Source organism: Rhinolophus sinicus, chromosome 14 (assembly GCF_057876585.1).
Source record: "Rhinolophus sinicus isolate RSI-liver-muscle chromosome 14, RSI-T2T, whole genome shotgun sequence".
NCBI classification, from domain to species: Eukaryota; Metazoa; Chordata; class Mammalia; order Chiroptera; family Rhinolophidae; genus Rhinolophus; species Rhinolophus sinicus.
The window spans coordinates 92,822,621-92,848,429 of record NC_142514.1 but is presented as its reverse complement, the minus strand read 5'-3'; the positions used below and the strand labels follow the sequence as shown (position 1 = coordinate 92,848,429).

At 40.6% G+C, this 25,809-nt stretch overlaps 1 protein-coding gene across 10 annotated transcripts in view; it reads right to left on the bottom strand.

Moving 5' to 3' along the window:
- Positions 1 to 4,442: 4,442 nt before the first annotated feature.
- Positions 4,443 to 25,809, bottom strand: part of MYLK4 (myosin light chain kinase family member 4) — a 107,040-nt gene continuing 85,673 nt past the window's right edge. For 8 of the 10 annotated variants that reach the window (XM_019752391.3, XM_019752399.3, XM_074335308.2 and 5 more), the window contains 9 exons: positions 24,356 to 24,449; positions 24,175 to 24,284; positions 23,096 to 23,237; positions 20,223 to 20,293; positions 19,301 to 19,429; positions 18,478 to 18,630; positions 15,140 to 15,218; positions 11,269 to 11,340; positions 4,443 to 8,697 (listed from right to left, as the gene is read on the bottom strand). In XM_019752391.3, coding sequence (XP_019607950.3) covers positions 11,293 to 11,340; positions 15,140 to 15,218; positions 18,478 to 18,630; positions 19,301 to 19,429; positions 20,223 to 20,293; positions 23,096 to 23,237; positions 24,175 to 24,284; positions 24,356 to 24,449 — 826 coding nt within the window. In that variant the 3' untranslated portion in view covers positions 4,443 to 8,697; positions 11,269 to 11,292. The remainder of the gene's footprint in view (positions 8,698 to 11,268; positions 11,341 to 15,139; positions 15,219 to 18,477; positions 18,631 to 19,300; positions 19,430 to 20,222; positions 20,294 to 23,095; positions 23,238 to 24,174; positions 24,285 to 24,355; positions 24,450 to 25,809) is intronic. The other 2 variants (XM_019752393.3, XM_088791403.1) reach the window with 1 other exon arrangement.

Genomic DNA, 25,809 nt, shown 5'->3' with positions numbered 1-25,809 from the left:
CCAGCTGTCACAGGAGCAGCCCTATGGAGCGGTTCAGCTGGCAGGGAACTGAGGCCTTTGATCAAAAGTCAGCATCAGTTTGCCAGCTTTGCAAGTCAGCCATCGAGGAAATGGATCTTCCAGCCCCAGTCATGGTCTTTTCTAGCACTAGTTGTCTGTAATAAAGAGAAATAACAGCACAAATAATCTGAACCCTTTATTAGTACCTGAATGGTCTAAAGGCATTACATTAAAAATTTTAGCAACTTTGGTGTTTTTATCCAAAAACACCCATGTCTATAGGCCTAATTTTGTCAGCAATGCCACATGATTACCCTTCTGGAGGCCTAGGAATGATTCCTGTGTCTTTACAATAGAAGGGGGTGAGCAAAGTGTGGTGAATGATGTCAAAAAGTACTGATACTTAGGTCAGCCACACTAGTGCATGAGGATCGTAAACATGACAGTAAGGGGCTTAACTTTTCTTTTTTTTTTTTTTTTTTGGCAGGGGGAGGCTAAAGTTCTAAACTTTAAATTTTAAAGTGATATAATTAGATTTGTGTTTTAAAAATAAAATTATCAATATGGAAGATTAGAGAAGAAAGAGACTGGAACCCAGGAGATCCATCATGAAATCCAAGGAAATGTATGAAGTGTGAAGTATGGAACAGCTAGGGCTCACAGTACAAACTTGGGGATGAGGGGTGGGCAGGTACAAAGCAGATGATTATTTAAGAAGGGGCTTTGCTCACCACCGGTTCGACTCTCCACAGAAAATTGCAGGCTCTTAGTTTTAAAAGGAATGTAAACACAGAAGGTCCATCTGTCTGGAAGGATGTGTGACCCTAGAGTCCCCTAGAGCATCAAGAGTCTCTTTTGCTGTCCCATATCGACTTTAAGGACTTGCTTCATTAGACTGTCAAGAGGGACAGAAAATATTCCCGGTTAATAGCCCCGTGATGATTCGTAAGCATTAGCTAACTCCATAAGGCAGAGATGTCACTAAAGAGAACAGGCAGGGATTCAGGGACTCAGACAGGCTTCACGGGCTTTATGAGGTGTGTGTTTTGAAGCAGACAGTTCTCATGGAAGAGAGGGGAGAGGGAGAGGATCTAGCCCATCCCTGTATGTTCCTCAACCAGCTAAATGAGGGGCCAAAGGGAGAAGCTGAAGGAGCATTTGCTGGGAAGAATTGTGTGAGACGCTGTGGCCAACTAGTATGATTTTGTCTGCTAGTTACACTGGCATAGAAGTTAGTTAACATTTAAAGGGTATTAACCCAATCAAGAATATAGTATATGCCATGGCTTTGTAGGTAGCATTTAAAATTAGCATAAGAAGGCTGGTTTATGCAATCTTATTTCCTATCCTTATGTCTATTTAGCACCAGAAGAATTTGAAATTAGCATAATTGGTATTAGAAAATGATTTTTTTTAACTGGTGAGTCCTTAACAAGTAGTGTTTAAAATATATGGATTGCCTAGAAATGTACAGATATTCCATTCTTAAATGAAGACTAAGAATATAACATAATATTAGAATAATAATGTAATAATTTTTATATAGTAATATAAGAATCCAGCAAGCTCAGAAGCACATGTGCTTGGCAGTGGCCCCAGACCCAAGAATTCCCCTGGGTTCTATGTTCAGCTACTTACAGAGGATGTTGTGATCTGATCTAATTAAACAATTACCTGGATCTTGCGATAAGAATATCATCATGACGTTCCTTAAATGACCCTTTCGTGCAGAAGGCCTAAAAGGCCCGACAGCAGGAGCCTCACCAGCTCACACAACAGTTGGTGTAGCTGTGGCTGAATCTGCTGTTCATCATTCAACCTGAACCTGGCTGAATTTCATTGTACCAAATACCACCTAACAATCAGGTTGTGAGGTGGGAAACTACTGCTTCTCTTATCTCTACCTACGGGAAACTGGTCATAGCTCAGGAGAAGATTCTGATAGTTGTGATGACCTCATTTTCTTAGGTGTGCCTGAGCATGAAGAATGAGGCTGACAGAGCAGTGAGCTTTCTTTGTATTTCCAGGTGACTGTGTGACTGCACATAGCATTACAGTGATGGAGCTCCAAGAAATACCGCATCACTGGTGCCTAAAGGGCTGACCTCTTGAGGGAAGAGAAGGCAACACCTTGGCTGGGCCAGCTGGTGCTGGGGTGGACTAGAGCAGCAGTAGTTTGTCCTGCCAGAAGCGGTCACTCTCCCTGCCACACCCGCTCCTAAACCTGTGTAAAAATATTTTGGAAGTCTTGAAATAACTGGGTGAGTTTTGAGGGGGCTCAGAGGCCTTAAGCTCTGCAGTTGAGGCCATGAGCCAGCTAAATACAGGTTAGTATTTTTCATGAAACCCTCACTGTACCACAGCAGTGTCTGGGGAACATATATTACAAGCTGTTGGGGGAGCCCTATATGAGGAGTAGTAGAAATCAGTGACTGAGGGAGAAGCATTGGGAACCACTTACCTTCCTAATGGGTCTGGATCCTGAGGTGGGGTTAGTGTCCCTTTCGGAGCAGGGAGTACTCAGGGGAAGTGATGAAGTGAGCTTCAGTGTCTCTCCCTATGGCGGGGTTGGGTGGGGGATTACCCCAGGAGAGGGTGAGGAGAAGGGCCAGGGAGGAAGATGACTGATTCTTCTCTCTGAGTCCCAGGCCCTAAAACTCTGGCATCAAGAATCTGGGAAAGGGTAGAACTATCCATGGGGTCCTACCTTGTGCCAGTATTGGAAGGGAAAGGAAAACTGTTGCTCTACTTACACCATTTCTGACACCAAATGTGTGGGGTTTTATTCCTCTCATTAAACAGTGTTGACACTAAATCCTTGGAGTTAGCAGCAACCCCACAGGTTAAGGGCTCAGTCCCTCAAGGCTATCCCCAGTTTGGACACCAATCACAAGCGATGGGGTCCCAGGTTACCCACACTTCCATCAGACTTGACTGCAAATCAGGGCTTCCCACAACCCCCTTCTAAGGCTCAGTAATTTTCTATAATGGCTCACAGAACCCAGGGAAAAACATTACTTACTGTTACCAGTCTCTTATAAAGGATATAATAAAAGATACACACGAACAGTCAGATGAAAAGCTATTAGGGTGAGGTCCTGGAAGGGTCCTGACCACAGGAGCTTCTGTCCCTGTGGAGTCTGGGGTAAGCCAACCTCCTGGCACGTGCATGTGTTCTTATTCACCAACCCTCAAATTCTCCAAACCCTTTTGATTAGCATTTTTATAGAGGTTCCATTACATAAGCTTTAATCATTGGTGGTTAGCTCAATCCCCAGCTCCTTTCCCCTCCCTGGCAGTAGAGGAGCTGAAAGTTCCAACTCTCTAATCACGTGATTGTTTCTTCTGGCAACCAGCCACATCCTCCAAGAGTCAATTCAGAGGTGTAAACTGAGGTATGGTTGAAAGGGGCAGATTATGAATAACAACAGATGCTCCTCTCACTTCTATCACTCAGGAAATTCCAAGGGTTTTAGGAGATCCGTGCCAAGAACTAGAGACACAGACCAAATATATAGTTCTTATTATATCACAGTATCACAGAGGCTCAATAAGGTGTCCTCACTTTGGGGAACAAATCAGAATGACTGCCTCACCTAGAGGGTCAAGTGGGGAAAAACTGGACTTCCAAAGAGAGGGACAGCATTGCTTTGCATGAAAACACAAAGGCCTCCCTTCTGCCTACAACTGAGACAAGGGAAAACTCAGTGGGACTGTGGCAAACCAGGTTTGGGGCAGAGATTTTGTTGACGGTGAGAGTCAGTCACTGATAGGCTACCATGTGAATGGTAACATGGACCCGGTGTTTTCCTCAGATCCATGGGCAAGCCTTGGAGCTGACCAGTCCCAGCCGCATTTCCAACCAAGATGCAATGTGGCAGTTGATGGCTGGGCAGCCATTTTAAACTGTAGTTTTTTTAGTGGTTGATTTTTCTGAGGCAAACACTTTTTAGGGTCTGAGGAATATTTGCTAAGATACATTTAAGGGATTAAATTGCTGCTAATTGTCTTAATAATTTATTAAACACTGTTCTGGTACTATCTCAGTAAATATTTTTGTAGTAATAGGAAAAAAATCCTAAACCTGTGTTGATACATTGTAACCACCATGTGTTCAAATAGGGGAGTTGTTTTCCCTCCGTTGGACTAGGTCATATTCCTGAGGGTGGTTCTGGAGCTCCTATAAGTGTGACATCAGTCTTTTAAGGCAGCTAGTGTTCTTAATGTCACAAGATTGTCATAAAGGAGAAAGTTTATATTACATTTGCCAAGCCCACTTCTTAATTTAGCTCATTAACCAAAGGATAAATAAGGTCCTTGTTTATTTTTCAATATAAGACATATGAGCATATGACTGCTAAACATCTTTATAAGGCAAAGAAATACAGCTGAATGAAAGGATGTTCAGAAATAAAAACTATACATGATAGATGCAATCACCATATTATGAATCCATTTTTATTTATTATCTACACAGATACACATCATCAAAAGGACTCACTGACATCTATCAGCTGAGACAACTACAAAATATGTATCAGTCAACATATGAACACTCAGGTATCAGATGTTTTCTGCTCTTTTGAATAAGTATTAGTTGAGTGATAAGCCTTCATGGAAGGAGAAACTGCTCAGACAAAGACCACTTACGGAAAATACACCGACTGAAATGGAGCTAGGAGAAATACAGAGGGTGTCAAAAAAACAATGTGTACACATTTTGAGAAAGGAAAAAACTGTATTAAAATTGTAGTACTCAATATACACTAATAACAAATGATGAATACGGGTCATCTGCATACGTTTTTTTGGCACCCTCAGTATATAAAACTTCTAGTATTAGAAACGGTAGACTCATGCTATGTAAGGAAGTAATCTTAATCTAGGATTGAACATCTACCGTGTTTCCCCGAAAATAAGACCTACCCTGAAAATAAGCCCCAGTTAAACTCCTCAGCCAGACAGACGCATTTAGTACGTTATGATGATGTTCCAGAAGAAGATCAATGCAAATGCAGACATGACTGCATTTGAATAAATGCGGATTGTTGTACATGAAAAAATAAGACATCCCCTGAAAATAAGCCCTAATGTGTCTTTTGGAACAAAAATTAATGTAAGACCCAGTCTTATTTTCGGGGAAACACGGTAGTAAGTTCAGCATCAAGTTTCCTTTAGGACAGAAAACAATTTGCCTTTCAGAAGTATAATTTTCATCCCCAAAAGGCTTTTAGGGTAGTATCATGATGGATGAGAAAATGGACTTTGATTCTAACTTAAGAAAAATAAAAAGAAGTAAAAATAAAATAAAAAAGCGCAAAAGCAAAGTGGGGAGCAGCATGCCTAGGGAGAACTGAGGCCCAGTGGTGATGCACCCTATACCCATGACAGAATTGCCAGGGAGCAGAGAGCCGAACTGAGCCTACTGCCCACAGCCGGGAGGTGCCCTGTGTCTCCCTCTCATTACACTTTCACAAATGGATTTTCCAAGTGAGGTTCCCTGAACTGACCTATAGTCCAAACTGAACAAGGACTGCTGCATACTGGCTCCCCTTGCCTAGTGGCTGCAGTGGGGTAGTGGGGCAGGAGGGACAAACAAGGAATGAAATACAGGCAAGACCCTTTTTTCCCTAATATCAAATCCACATTTTGATTCTAAAACAAGAAAAATTTTGCTACATTAATTTCTGTAGAAATGGTGAAAATGTAAGTATTCATCTTTGAAAACACATTCACATCAAAGTATTTCACAACAATGGCAGCATGCCTATTTACATTTTTGAGGAAAAAAAAGCACAATAATATTAAGTCAGAGAAAAAGCAACTAAAAACAAACCTATGGTACTCAACAACCATGAGAATGACCCAATTTCAACATAGAAATCTTTTCTCTAAGTTAGTTCAGGTGAGAATCCATTTCAGAGGTTTCTGTGCTACAAATTGAGGCATGAGCCCTTTCTCCCTGCTTTTGAAATAACAAGAGATTCTGGATAAGTGTGGTACCTTATAAATTACAAATTTGGGCATGCTTTTTCCTTAATAGTTTGTGAGGTTTATTTCTCTCCAGGCAGTGAGAAGTGCCACATCAGTGTTTAATTTCCTCCGTTTACTAAAGGAATAGCAAATGCCTAATGCACGTGAGCGAAGCTATATAATGTCCATTAAGAGGGTGCAAGAGAAATACAGTCTCTCAAATCCTAATGACTTCTTGGAAAAATCGATCACAATAGCCCAGTCTAGCCAGACTGAGCTTCTGGGGTCTGTGCCGGTTGACCCCTCTGCTGTGCAAAGCCCCCTTTCCCATCAGAGAGGCAATTTACCAAGTTAGGGCTCTTGCTGGAGCAGCCACACATGGCCATGGAGGGAGGTGAGGGGATGAGCCAGAGACTGAAATTCACCCCTGTCATGTAACTCTAGACTGTAGTTGATCAACTCTGCAATGCAAACCATCCTCAGCTCTCATTTAAAGGCACCCCGCTGGCAGGGGGATGCCTCCCATCCAAATGTGGAAATTTAACTACAGATTCAAAGGAGATCCTGTTTCAAAGCAGAGTCTCCTTTCTAAACCTCTTTTGAAAAAAATCACACCCACTAACTGCGGGGTCATCAGTGGAATAATTTGGCAAAGAAATAATTCCTTTATTTGGCATAGGCTGTTTCTTCCATGTATAGTGGGGTCTAGGCAAAGCTTATCTGCCAACGTGAGTCAGAAAGGGAACTGGATGCAAGCTGCACATCACGCAAAAGGCCTCTGCTCTATCTGCTAGAGAACGCACAGCACCGGACAGAAAAAGTCTTCCGTGAGGGCTTTCAAATCAGACCCCTGTGTCTTATTTAGCATTTGAGTGAACGCCAGCTCTCTGTGGTCTGAGTATTAATGCATGCACTGGCTTGTATTTTTCCAGGCTCCGTGAATACCATCAGCTAAAGATAGCACAGTAATATAACACTTCAGTCACAGGCCTTTTTTTTTTAAGGAAACTAAATTAAACATTTTAAGCATAGTCACATAACAGGAACAAGAGAAACCAGCCTTGGATAAATGCATAGGCCAAAGGAAAAAAGAAAACGCATTATAATGTAAGAGCAGAGGCTAAAAAGGAGTCAGTTTTATAGCTTGTATGACCACTAAATTGGCATGTGGCCTTAACTAAATTAAACATCTCTCCTGTCTCTACTTTCTCTTTACCTTACACATGAGAAGAAGGGCATTGCACAGGTAGGAGTTTTTCATGGGCATGCTATAAGGATTCACTGGGTGGATATGAGAGAAATAATGGTGAAAAGCCAATCAGTGCAAGATAGAAGTGCCCTCACTAATACAGCCACCAAGCTATTCTTCCTTCATTTCATTGCTTTTGTGACAACAAGAGCCTAAAACAATTTACAGCAAAAAATAAAGACATTACTCCAGCTGATCTCAACAGAACAGTTATTTGGAAATGGAAAAGCTGAATGGTGAGCGTGGTGTTGCATGTGTAATAGGAGTTAATGTGGCTTTGCATTTTCTCTTCATAAAGAAACCACTCTTTACAGGCCCTGTGCCTTTCGGTGCCATCTCAGGAGGGCTCACTTCCCTCTTAAATATCTGAATGAAATGGTACAGCAGCTCAGGAATAAGCAGAAGCCTCCAACTGGAAATGATTCTCCTGTCCACAAAGGGAGTAGAGGTGTTCCCCTCCTCACCTTGGACTCGGGAATGCGCTTCCTTCACAGCCCTGAGCTGCACAAGACTCTGGTTAAGTAGTATCACGAGTCTGCAGAAATGTTCACGTTTACTTGAGTGCCGTTTCCCAAGTCATGTCATTGCAAGCACAGTGCTGTCCTCTGGCAGGATGCACAGACCCATCTCTCCTCATGGACAAGTGCACAGGGAAGCTCCCACGACTGCTAACATTATTCCAAAGGTTTTGTCTTTAAAGACTAAGCATAAACATGTATCTCTCGCACCACCTCTCAAAACCAACGTATTTCACACATGAATGTTCAATCAGCAGAGAGCAGAGAGGGCCTTGTGACAATGCACGTCATTCATTAGAAGGAGAATCTGCTACTTGGGAGAAACTGATGCACTTGGAGGAAAGCACAGCATAAATGGAACATAGAAGGTCTGCTGCCTCTTGCCTCAGAATTCAAAGAAAGCTTATGTTCCAGAAAGCAAATTATTTCTCAATTGGATTCACCTGATTGGAGACCAAATCAAAATAATAAACTGTGAGAAACTAAGTGTTCAAGTGCACAGACTTAGAATTTTTTCTGGCGATACTATCACCCCCTTTGAAAGGCATAGTTTAATAACTGGAAGCAGTTTTCTCCCTCCAAATGCATCATCCAGGTTTCAAAATAAATCTCCAGTATGACTGCACTAGTAAACTGAGAAATAGCAGAAAGAATACATCCCTTGCCCCAGTGACTAAAATCAAGAAATAAAAATAAAACTAAAAAAACCCAAGATGGCAGGGAAACCTCTTGCCTAGTGTGCGCTACCATGAGGTATGGGGAGGGGACCCATGGGAGGGATTTTGCCTGTGCCCCCAGGACCAAAGCACTGGGAGTCTCCCCTGGGACTGGGTGCTCTGAGTTCAAGTGCGGTGGCCCCCACCTCCCCAAGGCCACCAGTCATCATAGGGGTCAAGACATCAGAACTGCTGATTTTTCCAAAAATCTTCTCAGGCAGCAGCAACCCCAGCAGTTTTCCTGCAAAGCAAACAAAATATGACTCTTGTTAATTCAACAGGGCTTTTAAAATTGTAATTAGTTGGTTGTGCCCCTTAGGAAAACCACACACGATTTTTTATAATGTATGTGTATATGTGAGAGAAAAAAAGAAACTCCTTGAAGGATTCCAAATGCTTCCCAGAGTGGGGTTGGGTTTTTTTTGTTTTTTTTTCAGTTTATGCAAGATATTTTAGTACTATTTGCAATATCGAAGGACAAGGCCTCTTTGTTTCATCTGAAGCACAGCCAGCTCCCAAGGCTGCTGCCACCCATCCATTCTGTCAGCTTGATCTCGGCATCAAAGTGAGGCTGCGGGTCACGCGTGGAAATACTTGCATTTGCTTTAGAACCACATCTGACCTGGGGCCCGCACAGTCTGCGGCCCACATCATTCCTATGGATCTGAAGAGGTACCCTAAATTTATCTTACAGGCTGGCAAAAGATGCAACAGAAACACAAAACGAAATGTCACCGTTTTTTAGAGTAATTTTTAGAGTGTTTCCTCAACACATCAAAAAACCTCTAACAAATTGCAGGAGATTTATACGCCACAATTTACATTGCGGATTATGCCTTATTCATAGGTCCTGGAAGCTGTAGTTTTTCCGCAGAAATAATCTTCAACCACCAGATTTCTAAAATCAATATTATCTCAAAGTTGGTTTTACTCATAATATATCTTGCCCAAAACCCCGTCTTATTCTGGCAGGAAATATTGTGAAGAATAATCTATTTTTTTAAGCATTCTTCTTAAATGAGGCTGCTCCCAGAGTTACTATCTTAAGCTTAAATTTTAATTTGAAAAAGAAAAGTAAGAAAGTAAACTAGGAAGTATCCACATTGTGTGGACGTGAAATAACTCTCCCCAGCCTGCGGTGGGAACAAGGCAAATTTCTGTGGCCAGATGAAGCTGAGGGACCCAGGAAAGGAAGGCAGGCAGCCCAAGGGACCATCAGGAGGCAGACCTGACTGAGTTCAGAGAGAGGTCTCATTAAGCTATTCCAACAAAGATGGTACCTAACTACACTGCTTGGGTTGCCACTATCTTCCACAGAGTTGGGTTCAAAGCACCAGCTTGATGTGGAAGAACTCTACCACCTCCCACCAGCCATTTCCTCCTCATTCTTCCCTGACAAGGTCTGGTTTGCAATGCAACCTCCTACCACCCAGTGAATTCATTCCCGCCAGGCCTCAAAAATGACTCCAGTGTTTATGGTGGGAAGGTGGTTTGTGCCAAACCCTCAGGGTTTGTGGTAACGGGACAAACAACTTAGGGAAGGGATGGGGGAGGGGACAGAAGGAACAACACAGGCCCACTGCCTGGAGACTCACTCAGCTCACAGCAAAGGCCAACGACCCCTCAGTGAGCACTCCGAACCAGGCCTGGGAGCACGGAGAGCCCTTTCTGCATACTTTACTCTTCCCAAAACTTTAATGTCTGTGCTGTTTTTGACAAACAGGAATGGTCCTTGTGTGTGGAAAGCACAAGCCTTCTTGCTGACTGGTCATATATTTCTCAATAAGTGATAGACTCATAAGCAACCCTTACACTAAAGGCCGAATGCTTTTCTAATGCTGGTTTGTGACATTTATTATGATTTATAGATTTATTTTTACCTAATCTTATTCTACAAAAGATTCAAGGCAGCTTACAAGAACATACATAGTCAAAGAGACAAACAAAACCTAGGACCAGAATAAACACAAATCAGAATAAAAGTTTAAGACCAGTGAGCAGCAAGAATGCAGGTTCACACAAATCGTAAGTCCTATATAGATAGTTATTAAAATTGAGCTCCAACAATGGCCATGGACGTACTGGTCAAGATTAGGGAGCTGACCTGCTGGCGGGTGAATGGCTCCCCAACAAGGACATAAATGTCGGGATTCCTAAAAGTGTCTGTAATAACTGCATTTTCTTAGGCTTCTCCTTGAAGGCATACATCGGGCTGGCTGACTGATATAATAAAAAAATATTTATTTGTAAAACTATCTCTTAAGAATTTCAACAAAATTCTAAACAGGGTAGAGACTTTGTATGAAGTGATGAGTCCTTGGGGTCCAAGATGGGGCCAGGACCGGGAGGCAGCTCAGTAGACTTTGGATTCAGAGACACCTGAGAGAAGCACACTCTACCATCGACTAGTGTTATTTAGTCTCTGAGTCTCTGAGATTTGGTTTCTCTCTCTGTTAAGAAGGATATTACTTCCTCTGATCTAACACAATTTTTGCAAGGACTACCAGAGACAGCTTCTCCTATGTGCCAGGTCCTGGTCTAAGGGCTTTGCTTGGATTATCTCATTGGAGCCACTCAAAGGCTTAGGAAGTAAGACTATCCCCAACCCCCAAATCAGGAAACTGAGGTTTCTCTGCCAGAAAATGTCAGAGGCAGGTTACAAATGCAGCAGTCTGATTACAGGGCCCTCCCCCTTAGCCAAAACACTGCCTTGCCTCCCACATAGTCAGTGCAATAAACATTCGATTTCTTTCTTGCTCCTCTCTCTGAAGGCTTGTACAAACACCTCTTCAGGGAAAGACCCAAGACCAACCTTTCAATGGGCGCCTTCCGTACACTATTTGGTCACAGGGTTCTGAGCATCAGAGCAGCATTTCTTCTTCTTCTAGGAAAACCAGAAGACATTTTTGGAAGGATTAGAACTTGTTTCATCAGTTCCTGACTTATGAAAACACTTGAGAAAATAACTTGCTACTGAGTAGAAAATGCTCTTCAGGAGTTCTTGAAGCTTAATTGCTGACGATCCTCTGACCGATATCCTGACCTGCTTCACCAGCTAGCTAGGGAGACCACTTCATGGATGGTGTAGATGCCTGACCACTGCACTGTACACCTGACACTGAAGCTGAATAATATTGTATGTCAACTGTCATTTTATATATATATATATATATATATATATATATATATATATATATATGTGGTCATGGGATATGGAGTTCAGTATAGGGAATAGAGTCAATGGAATTGTAATAGATAGATACATACAATGCCAGAGGGGCAATAGATTGGGGGAGGGGAGTTATCACTTTGTGAGGAGTGAAATGTCTAATTATTGCATAGTTTTGTACACCTGAAACTAATTTTAAAAAAGAGCCCAGCGAAACACACCCCTACCCTCCTCTAGAACACCTGTCATCACTACCCTTCTCCTCAGATTCAGAGATGAAGAGCTTGGCACATAATGACACTTAATTTTTACACATGTGTTTTGTCAGAACTTCCTGCAACATAATTCACATAGACAAAGCACAAGAATCAAGACTGAAACTGGGGCTGCAGTGACTACAAATATGAGTCAGACACAGAAAAGGCTTCTTCCAAAAGTTTTCAAACCTAGTCGAAAAGAGTTAGATCTAAGTGCCACAAGAGAGGTTCAAGGAAACAGAGAAAACACCTCCAGTTTGGGCACTGAGTAGAGCCATCTTAAAGGAGGTGGCATTTAAAATAGGCCTTGACCGTCACTATGATTTGGGTTGCTACAGAAGGAGCAGCTGAGACAAGACTGGAAAACAAGGTCAGGGTGCACGGGAGCAGGCTTGGACTGCTGGGTGTGTTTGGTGTGGACAACAGGGAACACTTGGAGATTGTCTGATTGGAGGAATATGATCAGAATTGTAATTTTAAGAATCATGATTTGGTGAATTAGAGAAGAGAGTCAATGGAGGTTGAATACCAGCTCGTAGGTTATGTTATTAGTTCAGTAAATTGAAAGAAAGGCATGAGCTAACGGAGTAACTCTGGGAATGAGAGGGAAAGGTAGAAGGCTTATTAGCTCTGGGAGAATAGAAACCACGTCATATTTGCTCAGTGTCACTTCCTTCAGCCCCAAAGCATTTATTAAGTCTGCGGTAGGTGCTTGCCAAGTTCTAAAAGATTTGTAGTTTGGGAATGCTTTGTTCCACCCCAGCTGAGAGCTGTGTCTGATGGAGGGTGGTTGGGGTCATAAGAAAAGCTGAGAATCACAGCTGTCATCTTGAGCTTAATACAGAAGGCAGAGACCTTCAGGACCTTAATTTTAAGAAAAAAAAAAAATCTTCTCAAATTCAGTGACTGAGTAGAGGCATGCTCAGTGGTTAAGAAGCAGTAAGTCCTTTTAAGCATGGAACAATTAAAAGAAATAAGTAAAAATTTATAAATGACTTTTAAAAATAGAATTAAGATTTAAATAGTAAGTAGTTTTGGATAAGAGTTAAATTTTCAACATAAAGTTAAATTCTCATTTTATAGAACACATTAGAACCAAGATTTTTCCAAAAATGAATCTTCTGGAAAAATTTAGCCTCAGTATTTCATTGAAAAATGAAATATATTAAACTCAAGTATTGGCTCTCAAAACACTGAAACTCTACGGTACATGAATCGTTCTGGAAACATCATCAGGTCCCCTTCACCCAGCAGCCCATTATAAAGCAGGATAGCAGAGTGGTGAAGCTCTGCCCAGATTCCAGGGCCTGCCTGCCTGTGTTGGGATGCTGGCTCCTTCACTTGCTCCTCATGGGATCCTGTACACGTACTTAACCCTTGTCCTCAGTTTCCTCATCTACATAATTAGGATAATAACAGTTCCTGTTTCAGAGGATTGATATGAGGATTAAATGAGTTAATGTTTTGTATAGCAGTTAGAATAGTGCCTGGAACAGTGCCATAAAATTATAACTTTCATGATAACTGACTAGATTTATACAATGGAATTTTTTTAAAAATCCTCACCATTCTTGAAATATCTATTCACCTTAGGTACCAGCAGTTGTATAGAGTAACAAAAAGGTGATTTTTGTTCTTTCTGTTTTATGGTTTTTAAAATATTTTTAAACACTTTCTAAACTGTATAATGTCATTAATTATCTGCTGTGGTTTCCATATTGTCCTACCATGTCAAAGTGTATTTAGACACCAATAAGCTTGGATAAAAATACATTGGTGGAAAATTGCCCCAAAATAAGTTGGTAACCCTAATAAGCAGTTTATGTAGTCTGGGTAAGGTACCAACTAGGTAATAAGTCTATTTTTACTTGACATCAGTACCAATTATCAAGGAAAGGTATATTCAGACACAAATAAAACTCAGTACTGATGCTGAATTTAGAAGCAAAGTTAATTTCAATAAAAACTGAATGTGGAAAAAATGAGTACCTGGAAGCACAGTCATTCCAAAGTTTGCTGGTCAGTGGAAAAGCTGCACTCCAAAACCCCGAGGAATGAGGAGGATGAGGAGCAGAGATGGAGGGAATGAATGTATATCAAATGCAAACTATGCCAGGGCTTGACGGAGGCCATCTTAACTGATGCTCATGTCAGATCTATCCTCAACGAGGCCTGAAGGCATAGATTGCTTATTGCTTCTATATGTATCTTGCCCAGTTGAACATTCTAAATGTTAGTTACTTAAAAGTTACTTAAATGTTACTTAAAAAGTTGTATCAATGTTACACATCTGCTTTTGTGTCCTTTGTATAATCCACTTTGATTTGGATGGAGATAGTCTAGAGAAGGCTACTGTGGAATTCAGGTGAGGGGTGTCCAGGGCCATGATAACCATGGGGATGGAGAAAGTGGACATATTCCAGAAGTAATTAGGGAAAATAACTCAGAGATAAATTAAACGTGAGATGGGGAATTGAGGAAGAAAGAGGAAACAAATAAATTTCCTGGGATCTGGTGTAGGCCATTATTGAGTGGGGGTCATTCTGGGAGGATGGTTGAGGATGAGGTGAGGTGGGGGGACATGAGTTCGGTTTAGGACTGAGAAAATCCAACTGGAAATGTCCAATGGATGTATGTACCTGAAGCTTAGGAAAGAAATCTGTGCTGAAGGGACATATGGCGGTGTCAGAATATAAATGGTAATTAAGGCAATGAGAGTAGTTAGGGAATTTATTCTAAGAAGTTATTGTGGAGTGTGGGCTCAATTTTTCTCAACAAACATTTCAGTCATCTCCATTTAGTCTCTGGTACGAGGATCCTTCACATAAACTTAGATTAACATCTGGACCAAGCTAAGTATTATAGTTTTTGGTACCCAGAGCAGACTAAATCAGGTAAGCATAGACGTTAGAATTCTGAGTTCTATTTTAAGGAGGCATAACATACATTAGCATATATTCGTCTGAACTTGTTTATATATCTAGGCTATATATGTATTTAAGAATGTGTGCATAATACAGTTTATAATGGGTACAATGATTTGATAATAAGCATAATAACAAGTAACATTTATTTTTAAAAACACAAACTGCTCAATAAAAGCATTTTAAGCAATTTAACACTAGCACAAGATTTGAAGGCTGTGAGAAAAGGAATTAGAAAGAAATTCACTTAAGGCTAAGATGCCTCTGGCATCTGATCGTCAAAAGACTAAGGCTAACTAGAAAAGAAGAGGAAAGACAAAGAGCCTTGGTCACCTGTGTTTTGAGTCTGGAGTGGAGCTTGTGGTCTGACAACCAAGGGTGCTTGAGAGCTTCACTTGCACTTATTCTCCAACTAAAGGAAATTCAGAAGGTCATTAGTGGGAATGCACCAAATGAGGCCTGCCTATGCCATTCAACCTCAGCTCTGGCCACTGCCTTTGGAAGACTAGGTGCCAAATGTCAAATTCACAGTTAATGCTGCCTTCTCTGGAATTGTTATCAGTGTTGTGTTACCGTTTTATCCAACCAGGGTAACAACATGGCTTGTTAGACAAAGTAAGGCAAAAAATTTAAAATCTTTGTTAATGACTGAACATATACTTTCAAATATAAGTAACCGCTCTTGATGTAATGTCTAAGCTTTATAAATTGAACTTCTGTCAGTCAGTTAAAGAATAAATGTATATTTATTATTATAAGAACAGAATGCTACAACGATTCTTGATGATTGCAAAAGCAATTTATGTATTAAAACTGTTGAATAATGTGTATTTACTAACTTTTGAGTTAAGAAGTTTTGAACAGTTACCGTATTTTGCCTTGTATAATGAGCAACCATGTTTTTGGTCCAAACTTTCAGAGAAAAAAATCTTTTGTTTTAATTTTTTAATTCAAATTTTTATTTGTTTACATTTAGGTACTTGTTTTTTATTATAAGGAATTTTAGCATTTATTTTTTAATATATTATGGTTTAAGGAATTTTATGTACTGGTAACAAATTTACCATATTTACGCATCATAGAAGGCCAAGAACTCTTTGTTGTTCCAAGTTCATCGTAAGTTCAACAAAACTGATGATCGTATTCCAGGGTATTATATTGCATATGGATGTTGTTATTGATTTCTAGAGTTACACTTTTAACTTATAAATATAGATAAAAGAATTAAAAACATTTATATAGATACAGAATTAGTACTACCCATGTATAATGAGCATCCTTATTTTTCTCTCACAAATTTGGGCCAAATAGTGCACATTATACATGGCAAATCCAGTAAATAGAGAAATAGGTGGAAAATTAATGTAAGTTGAGAGAGAGAGTATTTTATGCTCTATGATAGTGGGATTTGGCACTGGCCTTAGTTTCATCAAGTATTGACTTGAGTACCTAGCCAGTTGTCATTCCGCCCAAATGTGTATTTGTTGCTCCTTTGGTATTAATGAAAGCCACAGACTGAGGGAGCAGGCAGGACGTGGGGGCTGGAGCCCAACAGGCCTGGCTCTGCATCTGCCCTGAGGAGCTGTGTGACTGCTTCATTGCTCTCAGCCGCAATGTCCTCATCTATAAAATAATGGTGATAATATCCATATGCCACAGGATATCCAGATGATTAAATCAGAGAACACATAAAAGTGTTCGGATAACATTATTTTGTTCAGTGTCATTTCCTTATAATGATGAGAAGAAAAATTGATTCCAGCTGGGGCCACTGTCCTTGTGGAATGTGCACTCTCTCCCCATGTTTACACGAGTTTTCTTTGTGGACTCCGGTTTCCTCCCATATCCCAGAGATGTGCACATGAGGTGAAATGGCATGTCCACACTGTCCCCAACTGAGTGACTGTGGGTGTGTGTGAGTGGCTCTGTGATGGAAGGTGTCCTGTCCAGGGTGGGGCCTGCCTGCACCCTGAGCTGCCAGGATGGGTTCAGGCCAACTGGGGTCCTACACTGGAATAAGTGGGGTGGAAAAAAATGATCTTACTAATTTTTAGTAATTTTTCTTACTATATGTATAACTCACCTTTATTTTTGGTGTTTTAGATCATTACGTATAAGTTTGGTGATGTTTTTGTGACCAGAAATTTGTCATAGGAACTTAACTCTTGTTTATATCAATTAGCCTGTGGTTAAGTTTGGTTTAGTTATACATCATTTTGCTTAAAGTCAGTTTCCAAGAACCTATCCATGTTAAGTGAGGACTTACTGTATCTGTAAAATAGTTTCTCAGTAAATGTGTATTTCTCATCCACCAAAGATTTGATAGAGTTAACCTTTTCCATCTGTTCTCTGCCTGGCATTAAGTATTGTATAAATAATAATAACAGTATTAAACATACTGTTTATAATAAACAGTATTAAAGATAAAACCAAAGTCTGTTCATGGCCCCTCCTCTCAGACTGAGACCTCCAGCCTGGCTAAGTCCTCCTTCCCACTTTAGGACTCAGTTCTGGCCCTTTTCCATATACTCTGTCTTTGCATGAACCACATTGTATTGTAGCTTTTTTAAAATACCTATCTTTTCTATTAGCTCATGAGTTACCTAAAGGCAGGGACTGGGTTTTCTACAACTGTTCTCAATGCCCAAGACACATTTCCTGGCAGATGGTAGATAATTAATTAATTGCTTGAGGAAAAGTGCCTCCTGTGTGTCAGGCACTGAGCCACACCCATTACCCATGTTGTTTCTTTATCACCCTCCTCCATGGCACCCTCCTATGTATTGGTTCATGGTCATGTTTATTAATAACTCAAAAGGCATAAAGATGATGAAATAATAAAGCAAATATTGTTGTCCCTGAGAATCTTAAATACTATCTACTGTAGTATGTCTTAGACATAAAACCATCTAAAACTGTGTGTGACAGGTTAAGGGCAGTGTCCATTTCCTGTCCATAATTCTAAAATGCAAGCCCGTATATATCAACATCACTCTTTACCCACCGAATTTTGAATTATTGTGGTCTTAGCATGACAGAAAACAGAAGACCATGTAATGCATAACAAACAGTTAAGTGATGGCTTTGCGGGAAGGTCAGCTTGTGTTTGATTATAAGTCCTCCCACTTACTAGCTGTATGACCCTGGGCAAACTACTTAGAGAGAGTCTCATCCATAAAATAGTAATGATAATTTCTAGCTCATGGAGTTGGGTGAGGGTTGAAAAAGATCATGTCCATAAAGGACTTGGAACAGTCTGACCCATTCTAGGTTCTCAAATGAAATGATAGTTAAGTCTACAGCTACACAGAGCTATATATGTGCTTTGTAGATGTGAAAGGCATCATGGAAATAACTTATCCCAAACCCTTCATTTAGAGGGTGAGTCCACTGACGCCCAGCATGAGCCCCTAATTGCTAGAGCTTTATTGCAAAACGCAGAAGGAGGGGAGTTTCTGCTGCCCCATTCAGACTCATGACCAGAGCAGTCCAAGATATACGTAAGTTGGATCAAGAGCGTCAAACTCATCCTATTTACAACCTTGCACAGGCATCAGAGATTTCACTGAGGGACTTCAGTAGTTATCTGATAAGAATTCTAATGATCCCGGAAGTGGGCGGCCCCACTCTTATCCTTACTGCTTCCAGAGCCCAGAAGGAACTTGGGTTACCTCTTCTCCTTAATCAGAAGCTTGGAGATGAACTCCTTGGCCTCCTCTGAGATGTTCTGAAATTCTTCCTCCTCTAAATCCCACCTGCAGGCCAGGATGTTGTTCAGGGTCTCAGCATCGTTATCGCCCAGGAAGGGGGACAAACCACTAAGTCTGTAAGACACAGTGTCCAGAGTGATTATTTTTTAAACAGCTTCAAACCCTTTATTGATAGGTTGCTTTTTTGGTTCTGTCATTTAAAACTGAAAGAAAGCAAATAACCTAATAATTAAACATAATTTTATAATAGATTTTTACAATGAATAAGATGCTTACTTCCCCCACCCCAACTCCTGAATAAATAACTACAGCAATGATGGCAGCACCTGTTCTTGAATATGAATCTCAAAGACTAATACAACTTCTCTTTAAAGCATTTACAGCTGGTAAAAATCTGCCATATGCTGAGAGGGCCAACACCAGGACTGTCGCCTCTGAGGAGTGAGGCTAACATTAGTCATTTAGGAGATCAAGACACAAAGGTTTGGCTTTTCTTTTCTTTTCTTTTTTTTTCTTTTTTTTTTTTTTAGTTACTTTTGAGGCATTGGATGATATTGTAGCTGTTCAAATGATTAGTGAAAAAGACATACATTTACTTTTTCAGATGATGTGCTGGGAAAGAATTTACTCCTTTCACCCACAGGATTCAATAGAGCCTAGAAAGTAACTGAATATGGTACAGTGTTATTTATTTTTAAAGGACCTAAATTGGGGCTTTTATGCAAAATAGCAAAACCTTTTAGAATATGCATGATGATTGAGAATGTCAGAAAGATCTGCTTACAGCATATAGGCAATTACCCCCACACTCCACATGTCCGTGGGAAAGGAAACAAAATCATAGTTCACAACTTCAGGGGCAAGAAATTCTGGGGTTCCAAAGTTCACCTTCAGCTTCTCTCTGGGCTTGTATCTGAAATTTAGGAGACAAGTGAAGGGATGGAGAATGTCAATCAAAAATCATGGAAATTGAAATGATGCAGTATATAAGACAAAAAAAGCTTCAGCCAGACAACAAATTTAAAATAAATAGACTTTAAAAGAAATCACATATTTAAAACTTAGTGTCAAAATTTGTGAAGAAGCCCTAGGAGTTTTAAGTCATCATTCATACAGTAAAACCTTAATAATCTGAAACAGTTGTAACAAAAGCCACTCAGAATAATTAGAAACATGAATTACAGAATATGAAAAAAGAAAAAAGAGAAAGAAAAAGTAAAAACTGACACGATCCTTGACATGTCAATGTATTGAATGAGCCCATCCTAATGAAGAAATGCAATGCAATAGTTTACATCTATTTTATATTCACCATTAATGTGCTCTTTGTCCCCTTAAAAACCTTACATGTGCCAGGACCCTTTGCAATCTTGTTTACGCTATTAATTTTTTTTTAAGTAAATCTTCTCTTTACAGATGGAACAAATATAAAAGACTAAGACAAACTCTTACAAATTCAAAATTAATGTTTTCAAATTTAATAACTTCATTGTATTAAGTTTTAATTTTTTCTTGCATGCACTATAGAAACTTCTGAACATTCAAATCCCACAGTCAGCAATGTAAAGCTGAAACATTTGTTAAGTTAAATGTAAATGAGGGTATGAAACCAAGGGATATAACAGATTTATCTTTGCAAAGAAAGAGCACCCATCATGCTACCTAACTCCATTCATACACCTATTAATATGTTCAAATAGGCATACCTTCTGGCCAATCCGAAATCAATAATTTTTATTTGTTTAGCATCCCGATTCACACACAGGATATTCTCAGGCTGCCAGTAGAAAGAGACATATTAGCAATGAAAACAACCATCATTCACTCAAATTGTCCTCGAACCACAACTGAAAATACAAGGATGCTCAGGAAAAACATATCAGGCCTTTCACTTTGGGTCTGGCTTGTCTGTGTGGGTATTTTCTCCTTTAATTATGTGATAGATGAGGTTGTGGGTACCATGCCAACCCTGCGTTACCCTGCCTGTTCCTCTCCCTGGTTCTGCAGTTTACCATGATGTGAGTTCAGGCAGAGGCCTCCTTGAGGGAAGAAAGAGAGGGGTTGCTTCAGTGCTTTTTAAATGCACTGGTGAAGGCCGTCTCAGACTTGACATCTGCCCCCCTAAAATTATTAAGTATGAATTTCCCCTTCTTGGGGGAATATTTTTCCCAAGGATTTATGAGTTCCAAGAGAAATGGCCTGATTCATGTAAACGGCCACACTGAATATGCAATGTAATGTGAACACTACTGACCTCCAGATTTTCCTTTGTGATTAGTCTAGGGAAAGTCATACGTCAAAGGGAAGGCTTTCCCTCGTTCATTCTTCATTCTCTGCAGTTCCAAAGTTTTACTCAGTTTGGTCTCAATGCCTAAAACACTTTCTGCAGGTTCCCTTGGAGTTTGACTCTGGGAAGATTTTGCCCTGCCAATCTGACAATCTTGGGGTGAAGAGGGAAAAATGTAGATAGTAGCATTGCAGCTCAGTGTTTATACAATGTCTGACAAGTGTACCTACATTTGTTGGGACAGAAAAACTGTGGTCAGAGAAATATAAGAGATTTGATTTAAAGTTAAGGCCATCCATAAAAGATAAAATTTTCAACAAATTGCCTAGAATTCTCAAGCTCTAATCTTGACTCTTCTCTGAGAGTTGAGGGGCATTAGCTGAGTTGTTGAAGCCCCAGGATCCCATGTCCCATCCTTTAGGTGCTATCCTGGCTGCCCCCCACCCACACACACATCTGTCTGGATGGAGAGGAGGCTCCCATGAGATCAGAAACTCAGGAACACTCTATGAAATGACATAGTGTCCTTATCAATATTCAATAGGCTGTCTGGTTGGACATAATGTCTTTGGAAGCTCTTTTCTAAAATAGCTCTAAAACAAATGTCTATAAGTAAAAGCTACTTATAGAGAAGTGGGTGCTATATAAGAACATTTGGTTTTATGCTTAAATAACTGATCAATCATGTATAAAGCTGTCCAGTTGTCAAAGAATACTATGTCATAAAAAAAAATTGTTTGCAGAATGTAAAGAAACAGCTTTGAGGTCACTTCAAAAGGTTAATTTTTTTCTAATTATGAAATTAAAGCATAATCATTAAACGAGACTTGTAAAACACAGAAAAATATAAAGTGGACCACTTTTAAGTCACCTCTAATTTCCTCTACATAGTGACAAGCACTAAATATTTTTGGCCCTTTTCCTCCCAAGGAGCTTTCTAAAAGGGATGAGTGGTCCTTAATGACCCATCCAGCTGTCACCTTTATTATTATCTTTACATACAAGCCATAACTAAAATTACCCATTACAAGTCCTCAATCAACATTATGAAGCCACATATGGAGTTGTTTGACTTACGATAGGCCAGGCCCTAGTTCCAGTTGCCAGTCAAATCCCTTTAGGGATATCTGTAGAATATCTACACTCAATGAAATGCTCCATGAAAATACGCATTATCAAACTCAGTTCAGAGCCAAGGGCTTTGCTAATGATTTTTAACCTCTCACTTTGCCATTTTATACACCACTTCCTCCTGCCCTGTGTATGTGAGAGGCAATGTACATAAACCAAGACGGTGAAGAAAGCCAAGTTATAGGAAGAGAGGCCCATGGAAAATTATTTGAGGAAGTTAAATTCATTTAGCTCTATAATCCCTGATGACTTGCAGTAGGTGGTATTTTATATAGAATTTTATCTCACTGCCATGCTGTGCAAACAGGGAAATAAGAAAATGATTGAGCCACACAAGAAGATGAACTTTATGATTCTTAACCCCAATAGTAGAGCTAGTCAGACTTACAGGGCCTGGGCCTTTCATTGGTTGTTACTAGGTATAGTCCAATTCTAGAGACTTCGTAATGGGAGAGAGATCAAAAAGGAAGAGTCGTTAAATAAGAGAAGAAAGGAAGGCATCTCAGCTCCTGGCTGCTCACAAAAGCTTTCCACCATTTCCAGCATGGTGTCCAGTCCCACTCCCACTACCCTTTCCTGTTCCTTAGTATTTCAGCACTCTCTGGCTGCTCCATATCCCATTCTGCTATAGTTTTCTCCTCAGTGCTCTAGCATGACAATAGAAAAACAAATCCCTAAAGTCCAGAGCCTCCTGAAAGAATTTTAGGGGAATGTTGGGGACTCTTGGAGAGCTGGAAAGTTTGGCTACTACCAGGGTATTTTCAGTTAGTTAAAATTCTCCCACCTACTTTCCCTAATAATGACAGGGACACAAGGATGCCATGGTGGTGGTGGTGGTGGTGGTGGTGGTGGTGGTGGTCGTGGTGGTGGTGGTGGTGGTGGTTTTAATCCTAAACTTTTAGGGAAGCCATCTCCCACATGGATTCCTTTCACACAGGCATGTTACAAGAATCTGAATAGTAATCCGTAAAGAAGGAGACATGAAAATATTAGGGCATGACAGAAGTTGGGAGTGGGGGTATGAGGTTAAGAATCTAGGTTTTTATTAACTCCTGAATATGTACCTAGTGACACTATCAATTTCCCAAGCTGGTGTATAGTACCTGACAGGGTCCTTTGATCCACACAAGGGCGGAGGTTGGGATACAAACCATGCTCTACCTTCAGGTCCAAATGGAGAATATACATCTGATGCATGTATCGTATCCCCTCGCATATCTGCTTGATGAACAGGATGGTATCAAACTCAGTCAGATTATAGTTGTCATCAATGATCCGGTCAAACAGCTCACCGCCATCCACACTACAGAGAGAAGAGGAGTGAAGTCCTGAGTCATTCCTTAATCAACACATTTTTCTTGTGGCAGCTTGGTGTTTAGGCTCCTCTAACTCTTCCAACAGAGGTGTATGCATAGTTATTTCTCTGCCTTCTTTGCTATCTCAGTTAGATGACTCTTAGGTTGAAGGACCTTGTCTCAGCTACCATCAATTTCACAAATGGCAAGTCTCAAAACCCCATTTATCCAGTGGCTACAGCTCGGAGTGAGTCCACATCTGCCATTTTCTAACATGTATGGAAGATAAAAAGAATTTTAAGAAGGTAGGGAGGGGAATTCCAAACACCAAGTGAGGGTTAGACAGGATCTCTTCAGACTAATTTCAGTGATAAAATGCTTCTATGTGGCTAATGCTAGATATTTAGTATTCGAAATTCCTTATTGAACAATGATAAACAAAACCCAAAATGAAGAAAAAATGAACTGAATCGCAATACTGATTCTGCGTTAGTTATATTCACTTTCTAACTAAACGTTTTTATAAAGGTGATTTTAAATGGAAGTTCCTTAGCCGTAACTAGTAAGAGTTTGACATGAACTCTGTATTAGTGATTAAGTTGAAAGTGAAATGTAGTTCAAAAATCACTTTCCTCCAGGTTAACCAGAATAATATTTAAACTGGATTTTTGACAGTATAACTTACATATAAAGTTAGATCTATGTTGTCATTCTCCTTCTTATTAATAAAATCATATATGGAGATGTCTATTTCTAAGTAATTTCCTTCCTGAAACTGATTGTCTCATACACACAAGTCAGAATCATTGGTGCACCAAGAGTGTGTTTAGCAACTTCTGAGGCAGGACAGAGCTGCACCCCACGGTCACGGGTGCTGCGGGACTCTCTGGATGTGTGTGCAAGCTTTGCGGGGAAGCGGAAGAGAGAGCAGGAGGGCACACATACTACTCCATGACCAGGACAATGTCATTCTTAGACTCGAAAGCATCGTAGAGCTGTATGAGGTTCACGTGATCCAGCTGGTTCATGACCGTGATTTCATTCTTTACTTCATCCTGAGAAGAAGGAAAGAGGCTTAGTGAGGTGAAGAGAACAGCAAGGAGAGATCCACACTCACCGCCTTTACCTTATCCTTCTTGCCTCTGGTCTTGATGATCTTAGCCGCCAACTTCAGACCTGTTGCTTTTTCTTCACACTTGTGAACCTGGCCGAAGCGCCCCCTGACAAAGAAGAGGATGAGGTGCAGTGTGAGATTCTGTCCCCCACCAGGACCCAGCTTCAGCCACTGCCAAGTGGACAAGGAAGTTTCCCGGGGCATTTCTTTTTGTGAGTTTGAATAAGCAAACCTATTGGTGCATCTACTCTAACCAATAAACTTCTATGACAGTGTCAAGGTTTGGTCTGTGTGTCACCAGCATCAGAATCACCTGGAGGGGGGTGGGTTACAAGGAACACATGTTTCCTGGCCGCACTCCAACTCTACTGAGACAGGAATCTGGGATGAGGCCCCAGAATCTGCATTTCACAATGTGCCTTGGGTAATTCATATGCACCCTAAAATTTGAGAACATCTGTTAAAGAAAAAATAGAATTGTTCTGAATACACACTCGTATGAATGTAATAAGTGAGGCTTTGTAAGCATGTGAAAAATACAGGTTATGAATCAGGCACATCAAATTATTTTTGGAAACTGCATATAAATAAATAAGAAGTAATGACAATATTGCATATAGACACATATAATCAAAACACATATCACATAATCATCTGTGAGTTTTTTAACATTTCAGCTTGGACATAAACTTATATATACTTTGTCAGACAGCTTCTGACAAATGCAATCACACACAAAAAAGCACACCCTTGTGAACAATTTTTAAATTTGCTTGCTTACTTTGATTCCTGATTGAGTAAAATAGAACACAGGGAGCAGCCTGTGCAATGGCGGCTATCACGGCAGGAGTGACGGGAACGCTTCCCTAACAACATCATGCACCTAAGGCTACCACATTCCTAAAGGACTGCAGAGGTGAGGGTCCTGGCACCAAATGGAGGAAGGGTGGTGATTGCCACCCCATCCCATTCAACTCAACTACACACCTCAGGGCAGAAGCAGATGGGTTCATAAACAACCAAGTGATGACTTCAATTGCAAACACCGTTCCAGATTAACCTCTTTACTGGAGCACATGAACACAGCCCCCAGCACCTTGTGTGTGGCTGCTTGTGGGGACAGAGCCCCAAAAAGCAGTTTCCAGGCTCTCGGCCTCACATAGAAAGCTGCTGGCTCAGGTAGTAAATGGCCATCAACTGTGATTGGATGGCCATCCACTGTGGCTAGTTGGCCGTCAGCTGTAACCAGTGAGCCATTGGCCACTAATATAACTGCTGTGGCTGCGCTAGCAAAAAATGGGGGCTAGCAAGAAGATGGCGGCTGAGCTGGCAAAAGCGGATTGCAGAGAGGCAGATGCTGCCAGAGAGAATATAGTGATATGACTCCCCTACTTATGGCTCCGTGGGTGTTCCTTTTTGGCCTCACCATGTCCTGCGTTCTTATGTGGGGAGCGGGAGCAGAGACC